At 27.1% G+C, this 16,841-nt stretch overlaps 3 protein-coding genes across 6 annotated transcripts; all 3 read right to left on the minus strand.

Moving 5' to 3' along the window:
- Positions 1-166: 166 nt before the first annotated feature.
- LOC109610020 (odorant receptor 13a-like) lies at positions 167-3,808 on the minus strand. Its single transcript, XM_020027679.2, has 4 exons — positions 3,668-3,808; positions 1,394-1,868; positions 619-849; positions 167-524 (listed from the first exon to the last, which is right to left on the minus strand). Exons 1-4 carry the CDS (start codon positions 3,806-3,808, stop codon positions 184-186), a joined length of 1,188 nt encoding a protein of 395 aa, XP_019883238.2. The 3' UTR covers positions 167-183.
- Positions 3,809-5,364: 1,556 nt separating this feature from the next.
- Positions 5,365-9,468, minus strand: LOC109610025 (odorant receptor 13a-like). 2 transcript variants are annotated; one of them, XM_020027686.2, is made up of 6 exons: positions 9,320-9,468; positions 7,549-7,667; positions 7,193-7,392; positions 6,425-6,655; positions 6,109-6,326; positions 5,365-5,712 (listed from the first exon to the last, which is right to left on the minus strand). In XM_020027686.2, exons 1-6 carry the CDS (start codon positions 9,458-9,460, stop codon positions 5,560-5,562), a joined length of 1,062 nt encoding a protein of 353 aa, XP_019883245.2. In that variant the 5' UTR covers positions 9,461-9,468; the 3' UTR covers positions 5,365-5,559. The 2 variants fall into 2 exon arrangements, with proteins under 2 accessions (XP_019883245.2, XP_019883244.2); XM_020027685.2 differs by lacking the exon at positions 5,365-5,712 and having other exon boundaries at positions 5,948-6,326; positions 7,193-7,667.
- A 1,944-nt stretch (positions 9,469-11,412) lies between these two features.
- Positions 11,413-16,252, minus strand: LOC109610021 (odorant receptor 13a-like). 3 transcript variants are annotated; one of them, XM_025409865.1, is made up of 5 exons: positions 16,068-16,252; positions 12,953-13,421; positions 12,189-12,419; positions 11,874-12,091; positions 11,413-11,485 (listed from the first exon to the last, which is right to left on the minus strand). In XM_025409865.1, exons 1-5 carry the CDS (start codon positions 16,206-16,208, stop codon positions 11,459-11,461), a joined length of 1,086 nt encoding a protein of 361 aa, XP_025265650.1. In that variant the 5' UTR covers positions 16,209-16,252; the 3' UTR covers positions 11,413-11,458. The 3 variants fall into 3 exon arrangements, with proteins under 3 accessions (XP_025265650.1, XP_025265649.1, XP_025265648.1); XM_025409864.1 differs by having other exon boundaries at positions 11,814-12,091; XM_025409863.1 differs by lacking the exon at positions 11,413-11,485 and having other exon boundaries at positions 11,729-12,091.
- Positions 16,253-16,841: the final 589 nt, after the last annotated feature.

Here is a 16,841-nt window from a genome sequence, read left to right on the forward strand (position 1 = left end):
TGATATTATTGATATTGCATAAAATTGGATTAAATATAAACAGATTATACATAGATAAAGTTTATTTACGTGACATTTTAATAAATACTTTTTCATGTACTTTTATTTTAAAACCATATATCATATTATTTCGAACATATCATATACAGTTTGCATAGAACTTTATCATTTTCATTTTATATTTCATACTCCGACCATTATGCGAAGTATAGATATATACGAAAAAGAGGTTTTTAAAATGCTTACATAGGTTGGCAAATTGATAACGATAAAATTTCCAGCCTGCAGCACAACTGGAAATTTTACCTGCATAAGAATGAAGATAACGTTTCTTGCCAATTTCCTAGGAAAACTATGCCAAGCACTTTGATAAATAGAGAGTCCTATCTCCTCCATTTCAGATTTCAGATAATTTCCAATAGAACTAAATAACGTTAGTTGTACCAGGAAAGCACTTAATGTTATTGAACTCTTTCCTATCATAACGATATCATTGATTTTCAATGCGAGAATGACCTGAAATCCTGAAAAGAATATTTGTTAGTTGAATGTAAATCTTTTTTACAAATATGTAATTTACGTGTTTTGCTGAACAATTATAAGTGTCATAATAGTCACCCATTATACATATTAAAACGCTGATAATAAATAATTCTATTAACAATACAAAACTGATCAAATCGGTAAGTTGTCTGGCTAGCATTATCAAGTAACAATGTCTTTGAATTAGCGCATTGAAACGATCATATATTTGTGGACTTGTAACATCAAAGTTCATAAAACGAAGCCTTAGAATCTTAACTTGACCGCAAATATGCAATGTAATGTTGAGAAACAATAAGTCGTTACCTTTGAAAAATACATTCATGTGCCGAATTAACTTATTTCATTAAAATACATATTTATATTTATTATTTTATTGTAATTAAAGTTAATGTTTGTAATTAAAAGATATTCATCGCAAAAAATAATAAATAATATTTTTTTTATGTCTAATATACGTATAATATTTTTCTTATGTCTAATATACATATATTTGAAACAATATTTTTTGCATAAGATGGAAGTTTTAAAGTTTCTTTTAAACAAGCAGTACACACGTTAATGCAGTCATATATAATCATTTTTACATTGTTTAATAAAAAAAGAATGATTCTATCATATAATTTACTATGCATGATTAGGAGAACTAGAAGGTTGTAAAATATATCAATGGAATAATTTGCCATATAAAATCATGCAAACTGTAGCGTCTTTAAATGTTCCATAGCCAAAAAAAATGAATAATATTAATAAAATTTATAAACATTTTTATATACAAAGAAGAATAAACTCTTATTTACATTTATAATATTGATTAAAATATTAAACATATAAATTAGGTAAATATTACCAAGATTTGTTGTAGCTGCTATGACTAGTATAACAACTTCGATGAGACAGTAGATTCTATACATGCTCGTTGGAAAATTGAAATATTCCAGAGCGCATCTCGATGGCATTGCATATTTCAATACCGTATCTCTATTCGTTATGTTAATAAAATTATCTTGATTAGAATTCAAGAAAGGAGTTACCCCATATATTAGACAACTAAAGTAAGTAAAGACCACAAAGGAAAAACAAAGAATCCTTCCTATGAAAGCATGTTTTCGCATGATGTCGCGCTCCTTTATATTGTTAATCGTTAGATAATCGTTTAGAGCAGAGTTATAATTGATAATTAAACTGTTTGCATTAATGCGGAACCATATCGTCTTCAGTACACCGAGCAATCCGCAACAAATTAGTGCCAGACAGTCTATATTCTCCTCCATGTCAGTACAGCCCATATATAGCTCCATGGAGGGCAAAATCACAAATAGGATCTATTGATTGACATTTCCCCATACATGATGTTGCATGCGTAGAAAGAATATATCTCACTATCTCAATGAATTTTTATTATTATATATTCTATTTAAATGGAAATGCTATTTTCGCACTCGCGTCTCACATGATTTTCTTTTTCCCATTCTCTCCCTCTTTCCTTTTCTCTCTTTTTCTTTCTCTCTCTCTCTCTTCCTCTTACTTTATAAAATACAATATAAAAAGCACTTTTATCCACATTACTTTATGGAAAATATTATAAAAATAATTATAATATATTTATAAATTTAATATATTTAATTCTTTTATGTAATCTCAATTTTTTTTAAATGTTGCTAAATTATGTATTATTGAAAAAATATATAATAACATATCTTATGAAAATAACAGGTAGAAAATTTCTTTCTAAATATAAAATGTAAAAAACAAAATATAGTATTATTTATAGCTTATATGACATTTATTTTTATATAATTAAAAACTTATTTTTGATATAAAAATTAAAAATGGCGCCAAATAATAGTGTATGTACACCATTTTGTAACAATTTCTTTACATAAATATATATTTTCAACAATTAGCGTGTGTACTGGCGCTATTTTTTTGTCCAAATAGAGAATATTATTATATAATAAATGTCATTTTAATATAAACAAAACAGTATTACTTTATATTTCAAAAAATTGTTATATTAAAAACAAGATGTTTTGCGTAATGGTTATTTTAATTTTTCATAAATTGATACTGCTGATAATTTCCTTAATTTATTATTCAGCATATTAGTGTAAAATATTTTGAATTAAAATTTATATATAATTTCTTATTTTCTAATAGTTTTTAGGCTTAATTTTTTATAAAATTTTTAAACTTTGATATTGATATTTTTATAAAAATTACAACTATTTTGTATCATAAAATATAGCTTTTTTTAGTTAAAATGTTTCTAAAATAAATAAATTTTTGTCCTAGTTGTACATCCTAGTGACGCAATTTTTTTATAATTTTATTTTTATATAGGAAACAAAAATAACCATTATCAAATAATTTGCATTTATTATAACAATTATATATAAATGTTTGTATGTATGTGTGCAGATTGCTTATATAAAGATTGTAAGGATAAACCAACGCTTTTGAACGGGTAAAGTGCAGTAAACCAAAGGTACTGTCAACCATTTTGCAATTTCCACAATAATTATTAAAAGATTAATTAATAAAAACTGGCGAATAAATGCACGTTTTGCATGACTAGATCATATCGACTAGATCATATAGACGTTGAACATATGTTTTAGATATGTTAGTGGCGAGTATTATACGACAACGATAAGTTTGGCCGCATGTACTCACTGTGTGATGCTTTTTAAAGAAATATTTTCACATTGAAACTTTAAGTCATAATATTTCTGCTTATACAACACGAGCAAAAATAAAAATACTTTATATAAAGAACTAAATTATTGATGAAGTATGTTAAGAATTCGATTGATTCCGTTATTAAAATCGTATATAAAATCGTATATAAATCTAAGATATTCTCAACTAGCAGATTTGCATATAGATACACAGAATACCTTGCTGCTGCTACACGTGAAATACTATTATATGAACAATGTAGTGCAAGTCCCATATTATTTCTCTTAATTCTTTTAAAAAATCGTATCATTTTTACACATAATTTAAAAAAAAACATACATAGCTTTCTCCAAAGTATTCCAATATCAATATAAAAAATATTCGTTGTCCTTGTACGCGAATTGTGTGTGTCAGTAATCTTTGAATTACAAAGGATACTTACCGCACAACAAATGCCGAAGACACAACGTAATAGCGAATAAATATCATAAACTTGAAGTGGCCATACACCGATAAGCCATGTAATCAATTTAAAAGGAGTCATCGCATATGCGATATCATTTTTATATTGCTCACTTGTCATTGTCGAAATAATGGCTCTAACTGATAACCTATACCAATAACCTATACCAATAACCCACTCGCTATATCGATACAAGTATTCCAACTTATTTTTTATTCAACATGAAAATTATGCATGCTTATCAGTCGGCCTCTCTTAAAGCATTATAGCAAAATAACTACGATCTTATGGAAAATGTCTTTGAATAAATATTTATGGTACATTTTCCAAATTTTTATCGTCCATCTAGCAACTATTTTTTTTATTGTGCTAAGCCATGTGCGCGTTTTTACTGATGTACTCGTACATTATACTACATTTTATTTTGATAGTCGATAGGCTAACAAACAATGTGGAATAGAAAATTCAAAATTGTTCAAAAATGAAGATATAAATACATAACTTGCTTTTTTATACTGCAAATCAATAAAATTGAGAAAAATACAGAATAATGCGACACATATGTAAGTAATTCTACATATAACAAAATGTCTATCCTCAAATTCAATATAATAAATGCATTAATAGTAATTTTACACGTAGATCCGGAGAATGATGGATCGAAGGAAGAGACGTAACAACTATAATCTCTAAATTGAACGAGAATTATTTGTGTATATAATTTGTTACATATGATTTGGGTCAAACAACTTCTAAGCTAACAGTACCCGATTTTTCGTATGCAAGGTGTAGTAATCATGTTAGTCGAGTTGCTAGAAATTTTGTACGACGCATGCTGACACGTTTTTTATAATAGTTTTAGTGCTATTTTTCTAGTGTGTTTTATTGCTAGTTTATTACAATAATATTTAATCATATATGATAATTAAATTCGCAAAGCACGATGTAAGTTATGGTGCAAGTTTTTTTGAGAGATTCTTTATACGATACTTTATTGTGTGTGTGATTACAGTTCATACTGTTATAGCAAAAACGTTGTTGGTTTTGGCTTCATAAACATAAATTAACATGGCAGGTTAAAATTTTTTGAAAGTCTTTTAAGAATAAATAAAAATCTATTTGCTTTCTTTATGTAAATTTATTTATCTACTTTGATATAAATACTTTCGTATGTTTTTTAAATTTAATACAAAAAAATGTGATACAAATTATAGTTATGATCTAACATATTATTATCCTGGGTTTAGTTCTTATTAGCATAATTTCAATATTTGTGTTTTACATGAAAGACTTATTAATCTTTTAAATATACCCATATACAGGGTAGACCGATAACTCTGTCCACCTGGAATATCTCCGTTATTTTTAGAGATATAATATTTATATATATACAATATACAATAATATTTTATCATTTCAAAATTAACAATATACATATGATATATACATACATGATATGTGATATATACATAAGATGGATATAACAAATTTTTTAACTCTACAAATCTTCATTAATAAAGTTTTATAAATTCTTTTAGAATAATAGAGGATAGAAAACTTTTTACACAATAATGAATTAATAATAATTGTAATATACGATTGATACAGAATAAGAGATTAATAATAAATATAATATATAATATATGATTGATCATAATTGCAGTCAATATAAAACATACAAGAAAAATAGCATCAGAATTACCATCAATGTTAGTAAACACAGCAGCACGCACCGCTCAAAATTTCTAACAATTCGACCAATATGATTGTCAGGCGTTTTGCATGCGACTTGAACAGGAAAAATCACATCATGTGCCACGTCCTTAAGTTTTATCAACAATATTCCTTATCCTCTTCAAAGAACTATTCTTTTATGTCATAGTTCCAAATTGCAAAGAAGATTCGTGTTGTTCCATTATTCGATTAATTCCACCGTTCGATACTTTTCTCTCAATTTTTTCTCTCAGTTGTTTATTAATACCGTTATTAACAAACAAAAGATCTTGCTTTGTTATTCCACCAATCTGACAATCATGGCCGCAATTTCACAAAAGGAAAGAATAATGAAATTAGTAGAATGTAACATTAATTTAAATTCATGATATTATTGATATTGCAGGAAAATAGGATGAGATATAAACAGATTGTGAATAAAGCTTATTAACGTGGCGTTTTAATAAACTTTTTAACATACTTTTTCATGTATTTTTATTTTAAAATAATATATTATATTATTTCGAACATATCATATATGTATATACAGTTTGCACAGAACTCTATCATTTCCATCGTATATTTCATACTCCGACCATTATACGAAGTACAGATATATACGAAAAAGAGGTTTTTAAAATGCTTACATAGGTTGGTAAATTGATAATGATAAAGCTTCCAGCCTGAAGCATGACTGGAGATTTTACCTGCATAAGAATAAAGATAACGTTTCTTGTCAATTTCCTAGGAAAACTGTACCAAGCACTTTGATAAATAGAGAGTCCTATATCCTCCATTTCAGATTTCAGATAATTCCCGATAGAGCTAAATAACGTTAGTTGTATTAGGAAGCCACTTAATGTTATTACACTTTTTCCTATCATAACGATATCATTGACCTTCAATGCGAGGATGAGCTGAAATCCTGAAAAGAATATTTATTAGTTGAATGTAAACCTTTTTTATAAATATGTAATTTACATATTTCGCTGAACAATCGTAAGTGTCATATATAATAGTCACCAATTATACATATTAATATGCCGATTAGAAATAGTTCTATTAGCAAAACAAAACTGATTAAATCGGTAAGTTTTCTGGCTAGCATTATCAGGTAACAATGTCTTTGAATTAACGCATTGAAACGATCATATATTCGTGGACTTGTAACATCGAAGTTCATGAAACGGAGCCTCAGAATGTTAACTTGACCGCAAATATGCAATGTAATGTTGAGAAACAATACGTCGTTACCTTTAAAAAATGCATTTATGTGGCGAATTAACTTATTGCATTGAAATACACATTTATATTTATTATTCTATTGTAATTAAAGCTAAATTTTCTTAATTAAAATTTATGTATCACAAAAAAAACAATTAATATTTTTTTTACGTTTAATATACATATATTTGAATCATAATATTTTTTGTATAAGCCGCAAGTTTTTTAAAAACTTAAAGTTTCTTTTAAATAAGCAGTTAAAAAACACGTTAAAGCTGTCATATATAACTATTTTTACATTGTTTAATAAAAAAAAAGATTGTACCATCTAATTTATTATGCATGATTAGGAGAATTGGAAGATTTTGAAATATATTAACGAAATAGTTTGTTATATAGAACCATACAAAATATAGCATCTTTGTAATGCTTTCCATAGTCAAGAAAAAATAAATAATATTAATAAAATTAATAAACACATTTATATACGAAAAATAATAAACTTTTGTTTACATTTGTACTATTGATTAAAATATGAATTATACATATAAATTAAGTAAATATTACCAAGATTTGCTGTCGCTGCTGTGACTAGTATAACAATTTCGATGAGACAGTAGATTTTAAACATGCTCGTTGGAAAATTGAAATATTCCAGAACACATTTCGATGGAATTGGATATTTCAATATTGTATCTCTATTCGTTATGTTAATGCGATTATCTTGATTGTAATTCATGAAAGAATTTACCCCATACATTAGACAACTAAAGTAAGTAAAAGCCAATAAAGAAGAGCAAAAAATCTTTCCTATGAAAGCATGTTTTCGCATGATGTCGCGCTCTTTTATATTGTCTATCGTTAGATAATCATTTAAAGCAGAATTATAATTGATAATTAAACTATTTGTATTAATACGGAACCATGTCATTTTCAGTACACCGAGCAATCCGCAACAAATTAGTGTCAGACAGTCTATATTCTTCTCTATGTCAGTACAGCCAAAGTATAGCTCCATGGAAGGCAAAACCACAAATAGAATCTGTTGATTGACATTTCTTCATACATGATGTTGCGTGCTTAGGAAGAATATATTGTACTACTAACTTAATGAATTTTTGTTACTATATATTCTATTTAAATGGCAAATGCTATTTTTTCACTCGCGTTTCACATCTTTTTCGCTTCTCCATTCTAGCTCAATTTTTCTCTCTCTCTCTCTCTCTCTCTCTCTCTCTCTCTTTCTCTCTCTCTCTCTCTCATTTTATAAATATAAAATATATTTCTAAATATAAAATATAAAAAACAAAATTTTAGTATTATTTAGAGCTTATGTGACATTTATTTTTATATAACTAAACACTTATTTTTGACAAAAAAATGCGCCAAGTAATAGTGTATGTACACCATGTCATTTTAATATAAACAAAACAGTATTACTTCATATTTCAAAAAATTGTTATATTAAAAACAAGATATTTCGCGTAATGATTATTTTAATTTTTCATAAACTGATGCTATTAATTTTCCTACTTTATTATTTAACATATTAATGCAAAGTATTTTTAATTAAAATTTATATGTATTTTCTAATTTTGTAATAGTTTTTAAGCTTAATTTTTGAAAAAGTTTTTAAACTTTGATATTAATATTTTTATAAAAATTAGTTAAACTAATTTGTATCATAAAATATAGCTTTTTTTAGTTAAAATGTTTCTAAAATAAATAAATTTTTGTCCTAGTTGTACATCCTAGTGGCGCAATTTTCTTAATTTTATTTTTATATAGGAAACTAAACTAACCATTACCAAATAATTTGCATTTATTATAACAATTATATATAAATGTTTGTATGTATGTGTGCACATTGCTTATAAAGATTATAAAGATAAACCAATGTTTTTGAACGGGTAAAGTGCAGTAAACAAAAGGATCTGTCAACCATTTTGCAATTTCAACAATAATTATTAAAAGATTAATTAATGAAAACTGGCGAATAAGTGCACGTTTTGCACGATTAGATCGTGGAACATATGTTTTAGATATGTTAGTAGCGAGTATTATACAACAACGATAAGTTTGACCGTATGTACCCACTGTGTGATGCTTTTTAAAGAAATATTTTTACATTGAAACTTTAAGTCGTAATATTTCTACTTATAGAACACGAGCAAAAATAAAAATACTTTGTATAAAGAACTAAATTATTGATTAAGTATGTTAAGAATTCGATTGATTCCGTTATTGAAATTGATAATTTAAGATATTCTCAACTAACAGATTTGCATATAGATACACGGAATATCTTGCTGCTGGTACACATGAAATACTATTATATAAACAGTGTAGTGCAAGTATATTATTTCTTTAAATTCTTTTAAAAAATCATATTATTTTTACACATAATTAAAAAAATAAATAAATAGATTATAAAATTTCGAAGGGAATTTTTCTTAATATTAGAATTTTTAATGACTTATAATCATGTTGATTTATAACTCATATATCATTATTATATCTGACAAAAGCCATTCATCACATGATGTTATCAAGAATTCAAGGTATATAGTCTTGACATGTTCATCGTTACAACGCTTTCTCCAAAGTATTCCAATATCAATATAGAAAATATTCGTTGTCCTCGAACACGAATTATGTGTGTCAGTAATCTTTGAGTTACAAAAGGATACTTACCGCACAACAAATGCCGAAAACACAACGTAATAGCGAATAAATATTATAAACTTGAAGTGGCCATACACCGATAAGCCATGTAATCAATTTAAAAGGAGTCATCGCATATGCGATATCATTCTTATATTGTTCACTTATCATTGTCGAGGTAATGGCTCTAACTGATGCCAATAACCTATGATCCACTCGCTATATCGATACGATGCAAGTATTCCAACTTATTTTTTATTCAACATGAAAATTATGCATGCTTATCAGTCGGCCTCTCTTAAAGCATTATAGCAAAATAACTACGCTCTTATGGAAAATGTCTTTGAATAAATATTTATGGTACATTTTTTAAATTGTTATCGTCCATCTAGAAACTATTAATTTTTTTTATTGTGCTAACCATGTGCGCGTTTTTACTTACTGATGTATTCGTACATTATACTACATTTTATCTTGATATTTGCTAGGCCAACAAAAAATATAGAATAGATTCAAAAATTATTCAAAGATGAAAATATAAACACATAATTTGCTTTTTTATACTGCAAATCAATGAAATCGACAAATACAGAATAATGCGACACATATGTAAGTAATTCTACATATAAAAAAACGTCTATCCTCAAATTCAATATAATAAATGCATTAATAGTAATTTTACACATAGATCCAAAAAATGATGGATCAAAGGAAGAGGCGTAACAAGTATAATCTCTAAATCGAACGAAAATCATTTGTGCATATAATTTGTTACATATGATTTGGGTCAAACAACTTCTAAGCTGACAGTACACGATTTTTCGTATGCAAAGTGTAATCATGCTAGTCGAGTTGCTAGAAATTTTGTACGAAGCATGCTGACACGTTTTTTATGATAGTTTTAGTGCTATTTCTCCAGTGTGTTTTATTGCTCGATCATTACAATAATATTTAATCACATATGATAATTAAATTTGCAAAGCGCGATGTAAGTTATGGTGCAAATTTTTTTTTTAAGAGATTCTCTATGCGATATTTTATTGTGTATGTGATTATAGTGCATATTGTTATGGCGAAAACGTTATTGGTTTTGGCTTCACAAACATAGATTAACATGGCAGGTTAAAATTTTTTATCTATTTGCTCTCTTTATGTAAATTTATTTATCTATTTATTTATCTACCTTGATATAAATACTTTCGTATGTTTTTTAAATTTAATACAAAAAAATGTGATATAAGATATAGCTATGAGATATAGCTCTAACATATTATTATCCTGGGTTTAATTCTTATTAGCCTGCATAATTTAAATATTCGTGTTTTATATGAAAGACTTATTAATCTTTTAAATATACCCATATATATTACACAAATGTAATTCTTTATATAGCATTGTTAAATAATTTGACTTATATTCCTGTTATAGCCAATGCTTAAATTTTGTTTAATTTATTTCATTTTTTCTTTCTTTCGATAATTAACAAAAGTGGAACTACAGTTAATTTTAAATTTTTTTTATTTTTAGTTTCTATAATTATATTTATTGTGTGTGTGTGTGTGTTTCTAAGATATACAATAATATTTTATCATTTCAAAATTAACAATACACATGGTATATACATATATGATGTATGATATATACATATCGAAATAATAAATTTTTTAACTCTACAAATCTTCATTAATAAAGTTTTATAAATTCTTTTAGAATAATAGAGAATAGAAAACTTTTTACAAAATAATGGATTAATAACAATAGTAATATACGACACAGATGATAATAATTATAATATATAATGTATGATTGATCATAATTGCAGTCAATATAAAACACACAAGAAAAATAGTATCGGACTTACCATCAGTGTTAGTAAGCACAGCAGCACGCAAAATTTCTAACAATTCGACTAACATCATTGTCAGACGTTCTGCATGCGACTTGAACAGGAAAAATCACATGTGCGACGTCCTTAAGTTTTATCAACGATATTTCTTATCATTTAGAGAACTATTCTTTTATCATAGTTTCATTCTTTTGTCAGTAAGTTTCAAATTGCAAAGAAGATTAATGTTGTTCCATTATTCGATTAATTCCACCGTTCGATATATTTCTCTCAATTTTTTCTCTCAGTTGTTTATTAATATCGTTATTAACAAGCAAAAGACCTTATTGATCTTCTTTATCCCAATCAATCTGACAATCATGAACGCAATTTCACAAAAGGAAAGAATAATGAAATTAGTAGAATGTAACAATTATTTAAGTTTATGATATTATTGATATTGTATAGGAAAATTGGATAAGATATAAACAGATTGTAAATAAAGCTTATTAACGTGACATTTTAATAAATACTTTTTTATATATTTTTATTTTAGAACAATATATTATATTATTTTTAACATATCAAATACATATATACAGTTTGCACAAAACTCTATCATTTCCATCTTATATTTCATACTCCGACCATTATGCGAAGTACAGATATATATGAAAAAGAGGTTTTTAAAATGCTTACATAGGTTGGCAAATTGATAACGATAAAACTTCCAGCTTGAAGCATGACTGGAGATTTTACCTGCATAAGAATAAAGATAACGTTTCTTGTCAATTTGCTAGGAAAACTGTACCAAGCACTTTGATAAATAGACAGTCCTATCTCCTCCATTTCAGATTTCAGATAATTCCCGATAGAACTAAATAACGTTAGTTGTATCAGGAAAGCACTCAGTGTTATTAAACTCTTTCCTATCATAACGATATCATTGACTTTCAATGCGAGGATGAGCTGAAATCCTGAAAAGAATATTTGTTAGTTGAATGTAAATCTTTTTTGTAAAATGTAATTTACATGTTTCGCTGAACAATTATAAGTGTCATATATAATAGTCACCAATTATACATATTAATATGCCGATTATGAATAGTTCTATTAACAATATGAAACTTATCAAATTAGTAAGTTTTCTGGCTAGCATTATCAGATAACAATGTCTTTGAATTAACGCGTTAAAACGATCATATATTCGTGGACTTGTAACATCGAAGTTCATGAAACGGAGCCTCAGAATGTTAACTTGACCGCAAATATGCAATGTAATGTTGAGAAACAATACGTCGTTACCTTTGGAAAATGCATTCATGTGCTGAATTAACTTATTGCATTAAAATACACATTTATATTTATTATTCTATTGTAATTAAAACTAATTTTTGTAATGAAAAGATATGTATCACAAAGAATAACAAATAACATTTTTCTTATATCGAATATACATATATTTAAAACATAATATTTTTTTATATAAAGCGCAAGTTTTCCAAAAATTTAAAGTTTTTTTCAAACAAGCAGTTATGAAACACATTAAAGCTGTTATGTATAATTATTTTTACATTGTTTAATAAAAAAAAAGATTCTACCATCTAATGTATTATGTATAATTAGAAGAACTGGAAGATTTTAAAATAAATGGAGCAGTTTACTATATAAAACCATGCAAATTGTAGTATCTTTGCTTATGCTTTCCATAGCCAAAAATAAATGCATAATATTAATAAAATTAATAAATATTTATATATGAAGAGTAATAAACTTTTGTTTACTTTTGTAATATTAATTAAAACATAAATTATTCATATAAATTATGTAAATATTACCAAGATTTGCTGTTGCTGCTATGATTAGTATAACAATTTCGATGAGACAGTAGATTTTATACATGCTTGTTGGAAAATTGAAATATTCGAGAGCACATCTCGATGGTATTGCATATTTCAATACCGTATCTGTATTCGTTATGTTAATGAGATTATCTTGATTCAAAAAAGGAATTACTCCATGTATTAGACAACTAAAGTAAGTAAAGGCCAGGAAGAAAAAGCAAAGAATCCTTCCTATGAAAGCATGTTTTCGCATGATGTCCCGCTCGTTTGTATTGTCAATCGTTAGATAATCGTTTAAAGCAGAATTATAATTGATAATTAAACTATTCGTATTAATACGGAACCATGTCGTCTTCATAACACCGAGCAATCCGCAACAAATTAGTGTCAGACAGTCTATATTCTCCTCTATGTCAGTACAGCCAAAGTATAGCTCCATGGAAGGCAAAACCACAAAAAGAATCTGTTGATTGACATTTCTCCATACATGATATTGCGTACTTAGGAAGAATATATCTTACTATTAACTTAATGAATTTTTATCACTACATATTCTATTTAAATGATAAAAATGCTATTTTCTCACTCGCGTTTCACATCTTTTTCGCTTTTTCATTCTAGCTCAATCTCTCTCTCTCTCTCTCTCTCTCTCTCTCTCTCTCTCTCTCTCTCTCTCTCTCTCTCTCTCTCCCCCCCCCTCTCATTCTCACTCACTCACTTATTATTTATTCTTATCTTGTACAGATTCTTCACATAACTGATAAATAATTGTTATCGCACGTGATACACTGTTAACGCATTTCTTTTTTTAAGTCGTTTTCGTAATAAATTTATATCGAGTGTATGATTAGTAATTGAATGAGTTAATCATTCATAACTTCGTTGGTAAATTTTATTGATTGTGATTAAGTGCATGAGTAAATTAGTAAATAACGATAAAAGAAAAGAAAAAACTTCGCTTTCATCTAACACGATGTGTCAGAGTGTTTGTGTATGTATTAGGGAAGTCTCATTGTTATCAACGTGTAAGAATTATTTATTAGCAATATGAAGAATCTCTATAAGATAAAAATAAATAATAAATAATTGAATGAGAATGAAAAAGAAAGGACGAAAGAGAGGGGGGAGAGAGAGAAAGGAGTGAGAGAGAGAGAGAGAGAGAGAGAGAGAGAAAATTAACGTGCGTGTGTGTATACGCTTGCGTATACATTCTTTCTCTCTCTCTCGTTCTCTTTCTCTCTCCCACACACTGATTGCTACATTCATCGCGTATCCGCGATCAGCTGATCGGGGCGAGCGGCCCACGTAATGGCCATCACACATAAATTTCCATAAGCACGTAAGATATATGCTTAAGGAAATCGATCAATCACGGTCGAATATTAGCCCCTTGAAGAACCTTATTATGTGCTTATGAAATTTTATATGTGATAGCCATAATCGTGTATATCGGACGGTCAATCACGCCGTCCCTGCCTACCTCTTGTACTCGTTCCGTAATTAGTTAATTATTTTCCCTTGTAGTTTAAAAACTAACCTCCGGGCAAAATTTTGCAAAAGGAAAAATTGTTTTAGAATTCACTCAACAATTCGATATTTTAAAGACAAATGTTTGTTTAGAATCATCTTGTATATCATTTTATAATAATTCCTTTACATAAATATATATTTTTCACAATTAGTGCGTGTGCGCCTCTTTTCGTCAAATAGAGAATACATTTATACAATAAATGTCATTTTAATATAAACGGAATATTATTATTACTTTACGTTTCAAAAAATTGTTATATTAAAGACAAAGTATTATGCATAACAAATATTTTAATTTTTCATAAGCTGATATTACTAATAAATTTATTATTTTGCAGCATATTAGTGCCAAGTATTTTTTTATATATATTTTCTTATTTTGTAATAATTTTTAGGTTTAATTTTTGAAAAAATTTTTAAATCTTAATATTAATATTTTTATGAAAATTAGAACTACTATTTTGTATTATGTAACATAATTTTTTTAAGTTAAAATGTTTTCTAAAGTAAGTAAATTTTTATCTCAGTTATGTGTGCGTAATTTTTTTATAATTTTACTTTTGTATAGGAAACTAAAATAACTATTACAAAATAATTTGCATTTATTACGACATATATATATATATGTGTGTGTGTGTGTGTGTGTGTGTGTGTGTGTATGCAAATTCTCTATATACAGATTATAGCAACGCTTTTAAACAGATAAAGTGCAGTAAACAAAATATCCAGTCAACTACTTTGCAATTTCTACAATAATTATTAAAATAAATGATAAAATGAATGATATGATAAAATGAATGATAAAATGAATGGTATGATAAAATGAATGATAAAATGAATGATAAAATGAATGATATGAATTAATAAAAATTGGCGAGTGCACGCTTCGCATGATTAGATTATGGAATGTAAGCTTTAGATATGCTAATAGCGATTACTACACGGCAAAAATAAATTTGCCAAATGAATCCGAAGTGTGACGCTTTTTAAAGAAATATTTTCACATTGAAACTTTAAATCATACATATTTCTGTTTATAGAACACGAGCAAAAATTAAAATGCTTTATATAAAGAACTAAATTATTGATTAAGTATATTAAGAATTCGATTGATTCCGTTATTGAATCGATAATTTAAGGTATTCTCAACTAGCGGATTTGCATGTAGATACACGGAATACCTTGCTGCTACTACACGTGAAATACTATTATATATAAACAGTGTAGTGCAAGTCCCATATTATTTCTCTAAGTTCTTTTAAAAAATCATATCATTTTTACACATAATTTAAAAGAAATATACATAGATCATAAAATTTCAAAGGAAATTTTTCTTAATATTAAAATTTTTAACGACTTACAATCATGTTGATTTATAATTCATATATTATTATTACATCTGACAAAAGCGATTCATCACATGATGTTATCAAGAATTGAAAATGTAAAATCTTGATATCTTCATCGATATACTCAAGCCCTTTCTCCAAAGCATTTCAATATCAATGTAGAAAATATTCGTCGTCTTCGCACACGAATTGTATGTACCAGTGACTTTAGAGTTACAAAGGATACTTACCGCACAAAAAATGCCGAAAACACAACGTAAGAGCGAATAAATATCATAAACTTGAAGTGGCCATACACCGATAAGCCATGTAATCAATTTAAAAGGAGTCATCGCGTATGCGATATCATTCTTATATTGTTCACTTGTCATTGTCGAGATAATGGCTCTAACTAATGCTAATAATCGATGATCCACTCGCTATATCGATGCGACGCATTTCTACTCATTTATTATTCAATGCGAAAAGTATACATGCTTATCAATCTGCCTTTCTTAAAGCATTATGGCAAAATGCAAGTACAACTCCGCATTTACGTAAAATTGTCGTTGAGTAAAAATTTATATGATACAATTTTCCTAAATTGTTACCGTCCATCTTGCAACTCTATTTTTTATTTTCCAAGATCATATATGCGTTTTGCTTATATATTCGCTTATATATTTCGCTTATATACTTGTATTGTATCTCGATATTCGATTGGCTAGCAATAATTATAGTATAGATTCAAAAATGAAAATAAGTAGATAACTTGTTTTTTTTTTATATTATAAGCCAATAAAATTAACAGAGAATTATGCGTGATGTAAGTAATTCTGTCAGAAAATGTCTGTTTTCAAATTCAATATAATAATTCATTAATAATTATTTTATGTCTATGTCCAGATAATGATGGATCGAAGGAAGAGGCATAATAACTGTAATCTCGAACTCGGATGAGATACATGATAAAAGTGAAATAAATTCTAGGCCCGCGACACATGATGCGATTTTTTCGTGTTAAA

Source organism: Camponotus floridanus, unplaced genomic scaffold, assembly GCF_003227725.1.
Source record: "Camponotus floridanus strain SB8 unplaced genomic scaffold, Cflo_v7.5 scaffold29, whole genome shotgun sequence".
NCBI classification, from domain to species: domain Eukaryota; kingdom Metazoa; phylum Arthropoda; class Insecta; order Hymenoptera; family Formicidae; genus Camponotus; species Camponotus floridanus.